The sequence below is a fragment of the Accipiter gentilis genome, chromosome 9, assembly GCF_929443795.1.
Source record: "Accipiter gentilis chromosome 9, bAccGen1.1, whole genome shotgun sequence".
NCBI lineage: Eukaryota > Metazoa > Chordata > Aves > Accipitriformes > Accipitridae > Astur > Astur gentilis.
In genome coordinates, this window is record NC_064888.1 from 21,593,951 (window position 1) to 21,606,977 (window position 13,027).

At 47.4% G+C, this 13,027-nt stretch overlaps 1 protein-coding gene across 5 annotated transcripts in view; it reads left to right on the forward strand.

Annotated features, from left to right (window-relative positions):
• The window catches only part of GBF1 (golgi brefeldin A resistant guanine nucleotide exchange factor 1), a 110,197-nt gene extending 97,174 nt beyond the window's left edge, over nucleotides 1–13,023 (forward strand). For 3 of the 5 annotated variants that reach the window (XM_049810948.1, XM_049810950.1, XM_049810951.1), the window contains 17 exons: nucleotides 342–518; nucleotides 1,013–1,077; nucleotides 1,179–1,302; nucleotides 1,894–1,965; nucleotides 3,336–3,430; nucleotides 3,882–4,035; nucleotides 4,246–4,468; nucleotides 6,122–6,285; nucleotides 6,592–6,838; nucleotides 7,236–7,435; nucleotides 8,400–8,550; nucleotides 8,952–9,082; nucleotides 9,438–9,539; nucleotides 10,135–10,248; nucleotides 10,484–10,661; nucleotides 10,870–11,007; nucleotides 11,357–13,023. In XM_049810948.1, the coding sequence (XP_049666905.1) occupies nucleotides 342–518; nucleotides 1,013–1,077; nucleotides 1,179–1,302; nucleotides 1,894–1,965; nucleotides 3,336–3,430; nucleotides 3,882–4,035; nucleotides 4,246–4,468; nucleotides 6,122–6,285; nucleotides 6,592–6,838; nucleotides 7,236–7,435; nucleotides 8,400–8,550; nucleotides 8,952–9,082; nucleotides 9,438–9,539; nucleotides 10,135–10,248; nucleotides 10,484–10,661; nucleotides 10,870–11,007; nucleotides 11,357–11,643 (2,622 nt within the window). In that variant the 3' untranslated portion in view covers nucleotides 11,644–13,023. The remainder of the gene's footprint in view (nucleotides 1–341; nucleotides 519–1,012; nucleotides 1,078–1,178; nucleotides 1,303–1,893; nucleotides 1,966–3,335; nucleotides 3,431–3,881; nucleotides 4,036–4,245; nucleotides 4,469–6,121; nucleotides 6,286–6,591; nucleotides 6,839–7,235; nucleotides 7,436–8,399; nucleotides 8,551–8,951; nucleotides 9,083–9,437; nucleotides 9,540–10,134; nucleotides 10,249–10,483; nucleotides 10,662–10,869; nucleotides 11,008–11,356) is intronic. The other 2 variants (XM_049810949.1, XM_049810952.1) reach the window with 1 other exon arrangement.
• Nucleotides 13,024–13,027: the final 4 nt, after the last annotated feature.

Here is a 13,027-nt window from a genome sequence, read left to right on the forward strand (position 1 = left end):
AGAGGAGATTTACTTTTTGTAGAAGGCTTTCATCCTGGAATGAGTTCCCATAGCAGAATAAATTAGTATTAGTGAGTTTTCAGCAAGCATTTTCAAAATGTTCTGTATTGTTGTCATTCTTGGAGAGCTTATGTCTAGGTGGTTCAGTGATTCAGCTTGTATCAGGCAAAGCATCTTTTCCTTGGTTTTGTGCAAAGTGAATATGAGCTGAGGAGTCATCCAAGCATCGTACACAGAATTGTTGTCTTTCCCGTAACCAGTTCCGAACAGTCTGCCCTAATTTGTGTTGAAAAGAAAACATCTCTTGCTGACTGATTGCCACCCCCTCTTCTTTCCTGCAGTCTATTGAGAACCTGCCCACTGTTTTTGGAAGTAATCCCAAGGCCCATATTGCAGCAAAGACTGTGTTTCACTTGGCCCATCGCCACGGTGACATTCTGCGGGAGGGCTGGAAAAACATCATGGAGGCCATGCTACAGCTTTTCCGAGCAGAGCTGCTGCCCAAGGCCATGGTGGAGGTAATAATAGCTGGCCCATGGGTAACTGAAGAGTAGGGGAGTGAGAAGCCACCTTTTCACAGAAGCAGTTCAAAGAGGAGAGCTCTCTTGCAAAGGCATGGCTTTGGTAAAGTGTGTACAGAGCTAGAAAGCCTGCAGAGGGTGTTTGAGTTATGTGCAGGCTCCAGCTTCTTTCTTAGGGTTTCATTTTTTTTCTCGTTTTACTTTTTGTTGGATTTGAGAAATTCCAGCATTCATTTTACTTGAACGGATTTTGAGTATTGTGCAGGAGAGGGACATGCTTACATGTGAAGTATTAGAGCATAGCATTGGTATTGCCAGGTGGGGGTGACACTTTACTGAAGGGTTGAGGGGGTGAAGAGCTGGGGTTGACTGCCTACACATGGGTGCTTGGGTGTAGTGTTTCATCACTAAGTGAAATGTTATGGGGTTGGGGGGGAAGGCTACAAAGAAGTAGACAATTGATCATATACATGTTCTGGTCTGTCTTCCAGGTTGAAGACTTTGTGGATCCTAATGGCAAAATCTATCTGCAACGTGAGGAGACACCATCTAACCGGTGAGTGCTGTAAATGGCCCAGGCATTCCTTTTTCTACCAAAGCTGGAGAATAATATGATTTCTTGTTTTCTCACTGATGCTGGTGTCTTCTGATTTTCAGTGGTGAATCTACAGTGCTGAGTTTTGTTAGTTGGCTCACCCTCAGTGGGACGGAGCAATCTGGTATGAGAGGGCCATCTACAGAGACACAGGAGGCAAAGCGAACAGCTCTGGAATGCATAAAGGTAAGATACAGGCTGTAAAAGAACCTGTTTTTGTTTGTGGTGACAGTACTATGTGGATAACAGGCAACAGAAGCATAAATACTCATGCTTCTAGGCAGTATTGCAGGTTCTAGAGGACTTGGGAATTGTAAGAAACTACAGAGGAGCGTGTCTGCATTGACAGCTAAAGGGTCTTATGTGCTTTTATGCACAAATATAGTAACACATGAAAACAGGAATGATTCCCCACAAGAGACAGGGATCTGCCGTTGGCATCCCAGTCCTATAACTGAAGACAAATTAATAAATTCTCAAATGACTAATCTTTTCCAAGGCAGTGTTAAGGCATATGGTGCCAACAAAATCTGAACCTGGGGTTTGAGCAGTGTGTGGGCAGAGGATTTATCTGTTAAAATCTGTCTAGCACAGATCAGGTCTGTTAAAGGTAATTGATGTTAAAGGAGTGAACTAGCTGGCAGAAGTTTTCCTCGAGGTAGTTGTCTTAAAGCCAATATCTGTATATTTCCTGGGAACAAGCTGTGTTTCTGGAGGATTTGTTTGTATACCTTCCCCATCCCCCAGATGCACAGTCCTCTTTTCTGTCTTTTGCAGCAATGTGATCCTGAGAAGTTGATCACAGAAAGCAAATTCCTCCAACTTGAATCCCTCCAGGAGCTCATGAAGGTGAGAATGATATTGGGCAAGGGACTGGACTGGTGATGGAACAAGTATGCTATGCATGATCATGGATATGCGCTGTGTACTTGCCTAGCTCCTCTGTCCCCAAAGGAGGTCTTGGACCTATTTGCAAAATGAAAGCAGTCATTAGTTCAGCTGTTACATGTAACTTCTGTGCTGGCAGCCACAATTGCTTTAGTAGTGGAGGAAGACATTAAATTGTGGAATGCATTCTAAAAGCCTTGAGGAGATCATGGCAAGTGTTTAAAAATGTGTAGCTCTGTGTAGGAACTTAAGGTTATGCTTTTTCATCTTTTCTGTTGTGCTGTGTGCCTAATGAGAACATTCTAAAAGGCCACGTTAGAAGCAAGAGCTGTATAGAAATATTTGACTGTGTGCCACTAGGTAGTGTGGTACCTGGCTGCTGTGGGAGTCATAATAAGGCTGGACTCACTAGCCTTTGAGCTAGAGAAGCTCATCTTCCTGGGGAACGGTAGTTACTTACCTGGTTCTGGTAGTGGTTTCTCAGGCTAGTGTGGAGTTTGAGACCACTCCAGGGTGTAGAATGAATCTGGCTGCTGCTCACCATTTTCAAAAGCAAATAGTGTAGCGCAACCCTTGCAGGGATGCTTTGTGGGCTGGCAGTGTTGCCTAATTCTATGGCTCCTTAAAGTGCAAGTGCCTTTCCCTTCAGGCTGCTGTAATTGCAATTCACTGGCTTCATTAATAGGGCAGATGACACTATTGAGACTTGTGGTAAAACAAAAGAAAGGTTTATTTATCAAGGCTTGCTGCAGAGGTTCGGAAGAATAGGTATTGTGTTTCAAATAAAGATAAGCGAGTAAATCCCAAAGAACAATACTTAAAACAGCCAAAGCAGAACTTGCTGTTTGGATCACACAAAGACTGCTATGTTGCTGGCCCATGTGGAGAAGTGGTGACTCAGTTTTTGTGTGCCATCTCAGTTCTGGGGGAATATTTTGCTCTTACCTCTAGTAATGTCAGGAATTCTCCCTTCATATGCAAGCTGATGGCTTGAGTGGAATAGTTCCAGTATTTGTAGTCATTCCTAGGTATGTCTGCCTTTTCTGTCCTTCACTTATTCTTAGCAAGAAGCTGCTGGCTTTCAGAACTCCTCTCCGTCTGAGAGACTTTGTCAGAGTTTAACATCTTTTAAGTTCATATTGCTTCTCGCATAATAAAAAAATCAGAATTTTCCATATATTTAGCTTGACCACTATCCAATGCATTTTTGATAGGCTATGCATGACCTCACCAGACAGTGGAGTGTAGTTTTTCCCAGATTCAAAGCATTCTGTTGGTCCTCCCTCAGTTTTGGGGGCTTGTGATTCACAAACAATTCCTGGCTTTTCTAGGCTCTAATCTCTGTGACTCCTGATGAGGAGACATATGATGAAGAGGATGCTGCTTTCTGCTTGGAGATGCTTCTGAGGATTGTGCTAGAGAATAGGTATGACCTTGAAATACATGCAGATTCATTGTAAATGTCCCTGCTTTACTGCAGCTGCTGCCTGGGTCTGGGGAATGAGTTCCTCATGTGCTTGATTTGCCAGCTGAAGCAGCATGTGGCTGTAATTTCAGGGCTTAGCAATTCCACTCTAGCATGTGCAAACAGTGGGGCTATTCGGCCATGAATTACTGCTTGATATCCTGAGATTTGGAGAACATAAACTAAACTCTGGAGGGAGAGTTCTCCCACCTGATCGCTTTGCAAGTAATGAAGTAAACAAGAAATTTGACAGCTTTGTTGTTTCTGTGTCTCTGTTCTTATATCTCCCGGCTGGAGTTTTTCATTGAAATGAAAAAATACTAGATTATCTGGAGTTCTGGAAGAGGTAGCTGGATTCCTCTTGTCTCATCTCCTTTCATCCTACCCTTTCCCTCCTCCTTGTTGTGGCTAGGGACCGTGTGACCTGTGTCTGGCAAACTGTGCGAGACCACCTCTATCATCTCTGTGTCCATGCGGTGGAGTTCTGCTTCTTGGTGGAGAGGGCAGTGGTGGGGCTGCTGAGACTGGCAATTCGGCTCCTTCGTCGGGAAGAAATCAGCGCACAGGTAAGGGATTTTTGAAAGTCAGTTACTGAGATTTTGTGGTTACACCTGGCAACAACCATTGCTGTTGGATGGACCCACATTTAACCTGTTTCTGCTGCAGGTAACAACAAACAGCAGTTGTAAGTAGCTCTAAATAAGTGAAAGGGGACTTTGCTGGAGAATGGAGTATAAATAATAGGCTCTGTTATTCTTATCTCCTTCTCTGCCCAGGTTCTCCTCTCATTACGTATCCTGCTCATGATGAAGCCAAATGTGCTGTCCAGAGTTAGCCATGAGGTTGCCTATGGCCTCCATGAACTCCTGAAGACCAATGCTGCTAACATTCACTCTGGAGATGACTGGTACACGCTCTTCACCCTCCTGGAGTGTATTGGGTCTGGGGTGAAGCCGCCTGCAGCCCTGCAGGTTACAGCAAGGGCAGATAATGACACAGGTAAGACAGGCCAGCTTGTGGTAGGAAATCTGATGCCTGCCTGCCAGATAAGCAGCTGCTTCCTCAAGCTTTCCAATTAGCAAAGGGGAGTGCAAGAAAACAAAGCTGATATTAAACTACATTAGCAAGATTAAAGACCAGCACCTGCTGTTCACTCCTACCCCATGGTCTGTCCCTGTCTCTACTCTGCCATCTTTTCCTACTCTGTGAGCAGCAGTCCAGGTGCTAGTCCCTGAGGGAGCAGTGGGAGGAAAACTGGTATCAGTTGTAGCAGCTGTAGAAGGCCTTTGCTCTACCCAAGGAGCATTTTCTGCTGGTTGTGGTCTGGTGTCTTGAGTAATGTAGCCTTAATCTCTCGTCTAGGTGTGTAATGTAAACCCAGCTGTTGTTCCTGTCATACTTGCTTCTTTTGTGGGACTGACTCCTTTCTGCCCCCATTTTAAGGATCTCGTAAAGGGAGTTGTTCTTTAAAATTCTATTTCCAAATCCATTTGTGTTCAGAGTGCCTGAACCATTCCTACAAGACCAACCCACTATTTCCCACTTCTCTTGACTGTGTTAGAAAGACAGTCTTTTCAGCAAACTGTTCCTATTTCATTCTAGCCAGCTGGCAATGTATTTGAGGTTAACAGCTTCAGACTTTTAAAGCAAACAGCAAAAAAAGACTTTTCCAGAAGCCCTTGTTTTGCTTTTTGCTTTTGTAGGACTTTCTTGCTCGGTCCTGATGTTTTGTGCTAGACAGATGGGAGAAACCTGATATTGCAAAACCCCTATGGCCTTTGTCTTCTGGCCTTCTGGGCTAATGCTGGGCTGTCTTCTCCCTCTTTTTTTTTTTTTTTTTTTACTGCTTCTGTCTTTGCTGATTGGGTAAACTACTTGCCTGTGGCACATTGCACACATCAGAACATTAGTTCTCTTTACCTCCTGAAAATGGTTGCTGCACTGTGTTCACAGCAAGTCTGTCTCTCTGCTGGTGAGTTTCTAGATAATGTTGAAAGATGGAGACAATGAATTTTTGCTTCTAAATAACATTATATCAGTAGCTTAAATTTGGCCCTTGCAAAGATTTCTGTGCTTGGGACATGAAATTTAAGGTTCTTGGGTAAGGTAGATCTGACAGGTGTGGACCATGCTAATGTAGATTGCTGTTCATGAGAAAGACTTTACCAGTATTAGTGTGGAGCTGAGTGACCCCAGAAGCCCGACATGAGTCATGTCATTCTGTGTTGTGCTTTTGGGGTTGTCTTGGCTGAACCTAGCACCTCCAGTACTTAAAGTGTGTGGTACATCTGATTCTTCCCCCCAGCTTCAAAGCATTAGACTTCCTGCCCTTTTTAAATTCACAGTTAGGCTGACAAGTAACATAGCAGAGGATGGAAAGCCCCTTTCCTCTGAAGGGGAAAACCAAACATACCTACAGGGGAGAAACAATGTCAAAGATTTGTGTTTCCTGCTGTCTCCTGTGCATGCTTCTGTCATAGTTGTTCTTCCTCTCACAGGAGGAGAGGCCTAGCCCAGTTTCTTCAGGGCCTACTGGTGGTTCCTAGCTGATGCTGATCTGACTGATCTGGATTGCTTCTCCATTATCCACAGCTACTCATTCCAAGTTCGTGATTTGGCTTTGATCTAAGCCCCATGCCTTTTGTTTTGAAGGTGCTCAGTCAGACAGTGAGGTCTCCTCCTCCTATCATCCAAGTGACATGAGCCTGGACCGAGGCTACACCTCTGATTCAGAGGTGTATGCAGACCACGGGAAGCCAGGCAAGATGCATCGCTCAGTGACAGATGTGGATGTCATGAACAGTGGCTGGCTAGTGGTGAGTAGCCAATGGGCTTCTGGTGCCTGAAGAAGACTACTCCTAGCATGGTTGTGGGCAGAGGGTGTGGTAGGGAGAGAAAGAATAAACAATAGAAAAGAGAGCTAAGATAAACTGGCAATGTAAAGGGAGGATGGGGAGGAGATGCAGATGGAGAAAGCTTGGAGGCAAATAAGGAAGGAAGGGAAATGGATCCTACGGAAACGTTACCTATTGGCTTCAGAAGAGAAAGGCCCTTTCAGCATGTGCACGAGGTGCTGCTTGTTATGCTACCCTCTCCTGCTACCCTCTTGCTGTGCCCTGCAGGTGGGGAAAGATGACATTGACACCTCCAGATCCACTGCTGGGCTCAGCAGGCTGGGGCCATCTCCTCTTGTCAACCAGTACAGCCTGACTGTGGGGCTGGATTTGGGCCCACATGACACCAAGTCTCTCATGAAGTGCGTAGAGTCCCTGTCCTTCATCGTGCGAGATGCTGCCCATGTTACACCTGAGAACTTCGAGCTCTGTGTCAAAACCATCCGCATCTTTGTGGAGGCGAGCTTGAATGGGGGTAAGATGGCCCTTGGTTTGACAATCAGGATTGGGCTTGGGGTGGCCAGTCAGCAAGAAGTGTGAAGTATACTGTCAGAAAATGAGTCCTCAACCCCCCAGAAAATGGTCTGCTGTGAGAAAAGTGTCCTGGCTCCTGCTTGTAGCAGGGACTTTATTCTTAACATTCTCTCTGGGGTGGAGGGGAGGTCTGGAGCTGATATAGAGGTAGCAGTATCGGCTGTTGCTGAAGGCTGTTCCTGAGGCATGCTGGGGTACCTCTTTAAGAAGGTAGTTGTCATTTCACAGGACAGGGCCCTCTGCTGGGGATATCAAAAGGTGGCTGCTGTGTGTGTTGAAAGACAGAAAATTTTGTGGTGGAGAGTGTATATGGTATGTTGCTGCCTTTCACTTTCTAGGCTACAAGTCCCAGGAGAAGAGGGGGAAGAGCCACAGGTATGACAGTAAGTCTGGTCGGCTAAAAAAAAAGCCAAAGGAGAACTCCACACGGCGATCACGGGTCTTGAGCCAGCACCAGGCACACACACACAGTGATGAGGATGAGGATGAGAGCATCCCTGCCAGCTACCACACTGTGTCTTTACAGGTTAGTCAGGACGTAAGTATAGCAAGGATTTCCTCCTCTCCTTTCCCATACTCAGGGCCTTGCTAGGGAGTCACTGGGGTGAGGGGAGGGGCTGCATCCTGGGTTAGTGGGTGCTGAATAGCAGAGGGTGGCCCTTGTGGCCGTGTGTGGTTCTGCAGTGAAAGAGGAAGACTGCAGTTCGGACAGGGAAAAGCAGAATAGCAGTGGAGAGAGAAGTTCTCTGAGAAGCAAGGAGGATGGGGTCTGGAGCTGTGAGTCACTATATTAGGTAAGATGGATGTGGATCAAGGGATTTGGAGGCATGAGGTTCGTGTAGGATTAGTGGGGAGTCTGACAGGGCATCTGAGCTTGAGGAGAGGGGAAAGCCCTGTAGGCTGAGGCACTGGGGTTTCAAGTACAGAGGACTAGGATGAGGGTGTCATTTCTCTCTCCAGATGGTGCTTCAAAGGCATGAAGGCACAGGCCTGCTGACTGCCAGGCTGTTGGGTCTCTGTTCAGTAGTAAAGTGACTAGAATGTCGTTTGCCCTTATGGAGCTGTTCTGAGGGAGCTTTGCATGTGCTTCATGCTTTTTTGGGTTTTTTTAAAAAAAATTAAAAAGTTGCAGTGTTGTCCCTGGACAGCACAGCTGAATTACTGGATTTCTCCCTCTGCCTGGGAGAGTCAATGCTCTGTGCTAGGAAAGGCTCCATTCTTTCTTCTGGCAGGATTGGGATGCTTTTCCTCAGAAGATGGAATTGACATGGCTACTGAACTGACACAAGTCTTGCTGAAGATGCCTGGCACTTGACCCCTTAGGGAGAGCACAGACAGCAGGGCCCTACACTATCTTCATAGTGATACATGGTTATGTACATACAGGAAGCAGGCTTGAGCAGCTGTGAGCCTTTTAGCGTTGGTCTGGGGAAGAGCAGAGACCAGGGTTGCTTCAAAAATTTAAGTCCTGTGTGTTGCTTAATGTGATGCTTGACTTGCAGCTCCTGGACCTCATGCACACCTTGCACACGCGAGCAGCCACCATCTACAGCTCCTGGGCAGAGGAGCAACGCCATCTAGAGACAGCAGGAAGGAAAATTGAAGCAGATTCCCGAACACTGTGGTCCAACTGCTGGTGCCCTTTGCTACAGGGTAAAGCAATCCCCTTGTGATAAGAGTGAGCAGAGATGCTTCCAAAATAATGGCAGCACTTAGGAGGAGCCAAGAACTAACTGCAGAAAGCAGGCAGAGGTTGTTTTTAGGGTCTGCTGTAATTGAAAAATAACTTGGATCAGATCTGGAAAGGTATCTTTAGCATGAGTTAGCTGTCAGCTTGCTTCTGGACCTGACAGTATATTCCCAGTCTGTGGCCTGGAACAAGTATAATCCTTTTTCTTTTTTTTTTTTTTTTTTTTTTCCCCTTCCCTTCCCCCGCCTCCCCCCCCCCCCCCCCCCCGAAGTATTTGATCTTTATTAGACTTTTCACCCTAGACTAGGGAAGTAGGGATGTGACACTTTCCCTGTGGGCTTTGCCCTGAATCCCTCTCTTGCAGGTATTGCCTGGCTGTGCTGTGATGCCCGACGGCAGGTACGGATGCAGGCACTCACTTACTTGCAGCGGGCTCTCCTGGTACATGACCTGCAGGCCCTGGATGCCCTGGAATGGGAGTCCTGCTTCAACAAGGTAACCTCCTGGCTGCGCTGGGCATGTAGGCAGGACAGCATTGTCATGAAAAGCAAAGTTGTGTGTGGGAGTGGCAGAATGGTGTCCTATTTCAGCACCATCTTCTTGAGCAGCTTGTTCACCACCACAGACAAGGCATTCCCTACTCTGATCCTGTGAAAAGTTCCTCTCTGTTTAGGCTTCTGACAGAACCTAATTGAAATGAATTCACTCATTTCTACTTCCTATTGCTTCTCCCATGCTCTCTGCCTAGAAGCCACCAGTCCCAAAAGCCAGCTCCTTCCTGCAAGGCTGTCTGTGCAAAACTCATCAGCCATTTCTCAGCTCTGAAATATCAGTGTGTCTGATCCAACAGGTGCTGTTTCCTCTACTAACCAAGCTACTTGAGAACATCAGCCCAGCTGACGTTGGTGGGATGGAAGAAACTAGGATGAGAGCCTCAACGCTACTCTCCAAGGTAAGCATGCTTCTGCTGCCTGAAAGCTCAAGGGAAACCATGTGCCTCAAAAAAACCAAACTGTTTGCTGTATTAGCTTCTCAGCATCTCTGATCTGGATAGGTGTCAGTTTGCTGGTTTGACTGTCTTTAGTGCTGGGCTTCTCCACCACCTTCTGCTATTGGCACATGCATTCTTTCCAGAACTGCCTCCATGATCCCGGCCTTCAGAAAAGTTGTCAGGAAGGACTTTGTGACTTTATGAAGGATGGAGAGAGAAGTGTTTCACCTGACATTAGTTGAAGACAGTCTGTTCTAATGGTGAAATGATGCATGTCACAAGCTGATAGTACTGACCTAAGGCAGAGAGTGTGGAAGGGCTGGAAGACATGGTGATGCAGACTGTCATGGCCTAATGCAAAGGAGACAAGATCTGCTCCTCTACATGTGCAGCTCGGAAGAGTGGAGATTTCTGGTGTCCTCAGGCTGGGCCTGTGCATGCCCCTAGCCTGCCACAAGGAGGGGGAATTCCAGATTTGCAAGACTGGCTTGTCAAGCTATGAGCATCAGCCCTGATACTACGTGTTGACAGTAGTTGTGGGGGTTTTTTTTCCTAGGTGTTCCTACAGCATCTATCCCCGCTGCTCTCACTGACCACCTTTGCTGCCCTGTGGCTGACAATCCTGGACTTTATGGACAAATATATGCATGCTGGCTCCAGTGATTTACTGGTAAGGTGCTGAAAGTGATGCTGCAGTGCTTTGAACTATCATTCATTGGTTTTAACCTTCTAAACTTGAAAGGTGGTTTGGTTTTGGTTGTTTTTTAACCTTTTAATCATTCCAAACCCATTTTGTTCCATGGTCTCTCCCCTTGTCCTGTTTCCAAGGCAGCCCATCAGTTGTGAGCTTTTGTTCATTGCTGTATGTCCATTCTCTGTGTCCTGAGGAGTATCTCTGATTACAGCTGGAGGCCATACCAGAGTCTCTGAAGAACATGCTGCTTGTAATGGATACGGCTGGGATATTCCACAGTGCTGACTCACGGACAGGATACTCAGATCTCTGGGAGATCACCTGGGAGCGGATTGACTGTTTCTTACCTAGACTACGGGATGAGCTCTTCAAACAGACCATCATCCAAGGTATGAGGGGCTAAGAAACCTTAAAAAAACAGGTTTTGGACCCAGTGCTTGCACTTTGTCCAGTACCCAGCTGCCACAGTGCCTGGATGCTGATGAAATGATAGGTGCAGGAGGCTGTGGGAGCTTGGCACAAGAAGGGCAAACTGAAGGTGGGCAAAAGAATTGAGCAAACTGGTGTGTGGGCTCACTGCTTGTTGTGTTTTCCTAGATCCTGTCTCCAGCATACCAATGGAGCAGCAGCATCAGAAATCAATAGTGTCTGCTCTGCCCCCTTCCTCTGTGGGGGATGTGAGACCAGCCACACACCTGGCTCCTTTGGAGAAGCCTTGTGAACTGGGTGCCAGTGGTGAGTCCCGTCGTCTTCTTTCTGGAATCATCTTCCCAGCACAGTGGTGTGGATCTGCTTTTCCTTGGTTTAGCGTGATCTACAGTGACCAGGCCTCTGGTGTTGTGGAATTGTTGTGCTTCCACATGGATAGGTTGTGGCCTTCTTGCTAAGGTTATTGGGGTGGGCAGAGGTTGGGGGAGAATGCCTGTGATTGGCACCTGCTCCTCAGGGCCTCATATGAAGGTATGTGGAAGGGACAAGTCTGAAAAGGGCCCTGAGTTGATCTTCAGCCCTGCTTAGCTTTGAGCTGAAAGGTGACTTTGTAAGGGCCTGTATAAGGATCTATTTTTTCTCTTGCTTTTTGCAGAATCTGAGAGAGCCACTGCACCTGCCTCACCCACCATCAGCACCTCTGCCTCTCCTTCTTTCCCAGCATCAGCTCCAACAAAGACAAGCCCCGTTACAGACATACCTCCTACGACAGCACAGCCACCACTCATCTTGCAGCCTCTTGCATCTCCCCTGCAGGTTGGGGTGCCACCTATGTCTCTGCCAATCATTCTCAACCCAGCCCTAATTGAAGCCACCTCTCCTGTTCCCCTCTTAGCTACTCCACGGCCCACTGACCCCATGACAACCTCTGAAGTCAATTAGTTTGAGGGTGTCTGTGAACTGTCTGCTGAGGAAGTTCTGTGGGTGGAGGTTGCTGGCCAAACGTTCTTTGGTAGTGGGCATGTTTGTTTTAGAAGATGATGCTAACCTGAGCAGAAGGGCTGCTGCCACAATTCCCTTGGAGCACATCACGTTCCGCTCCCTTCTTGTGGCAACCACCTAGAAATCTGCCTAGAAATCCCTGTCGTCTTGGAGGGGTGTCCGGTTCCACTGACTAGTCTCCTTCCTGCCTTCACAGTCTCGGGGCCAGGCAATGTCCACACCCAGCAGCCTGGGACCAAGCTACCACCAGTTCATCTGGTGAAGAGGGAAAACTCAGAAGTCACACCAGAGAGGGGCTGCAGTACAGGATGGCCTCTCAGATTATTCAGTTCAGTCCCTGGACAATTCCCCAGCCATTCCCTAGCTTTTCCTGCCCATGCTTCTGGTCTCACTGCTTTGTTTGGGCTCTGGGCATGCCTGGGATCAGCAGGTTGAGAATTTTGTGTAGAAATGTGGATTGCGTACAGTGCAGCTCCCAGCTTGCTATGGAGGGCTTCTTGTCTGCTGTAGCCACATGCTTTCCTTCTGCAACATGGATCACAGCAATCCCCATGCCAGATGGGGAGCATGGTAGGGGCAGCACTGCTTTCCTTCCTCCTCCTGTAAATGTAATCAGGCTTTCTGGTTGGAGGGAGCAAATTCAGAAGGCTCTGCCTAGTTGAGCAGATAAGAAGGAAATGCAGAGTCCCGTGAGCTGAGAGCAGAGCACCATGACCATCTCTCAAACAGTGCTTGGGGAGCCGCTCCCCCAGGGTGCACAGCAGTGCTGTGTTGTCCACCACTCGCTACATTGGCCTTTTTGTGTCCAGCCCCATTCCTTAGGAGAACATCCTCTTCAGCTAGAGAAGATGTGGGGATCTGTGGCACCTGCTGACAGATGCCCAGCAAGTCTGCTGTGCTTTCTCTTGGAAGCTCTGTAGAGATTGCACCCTTCTGCATCTTCTAGTTGTGGGAGCCCACCTCCTTCTCCACCTAGAACACCCCTGCAGCTGAGGCCCTGGTGGTCATTCTTGTGCTTCTGCCTTGCAGCGAGGATGTCCCACTCTTCCACCCCCTCATGCCCAGAAAAGAGCTGGCTGCCTGGCAAGTGCTGCATCTCTGTTCTTCCTCCTCTCAATTAGTTGGCTAAATTCTCAGTAATATCAATCTTGGAAATCCCACTGGTGACTGGGAGGGACATAGACGGGACTCCAACCCAGTGTATACTGTACTGAGAGGAACCTACGGTTGGGGTCGGAGTACAACCAGTGTACATACAGAGTAAATGGCTACAAATCCAATGGACTTTTTACAGTGTAATAAATACATCCTGTAAATTAATGCT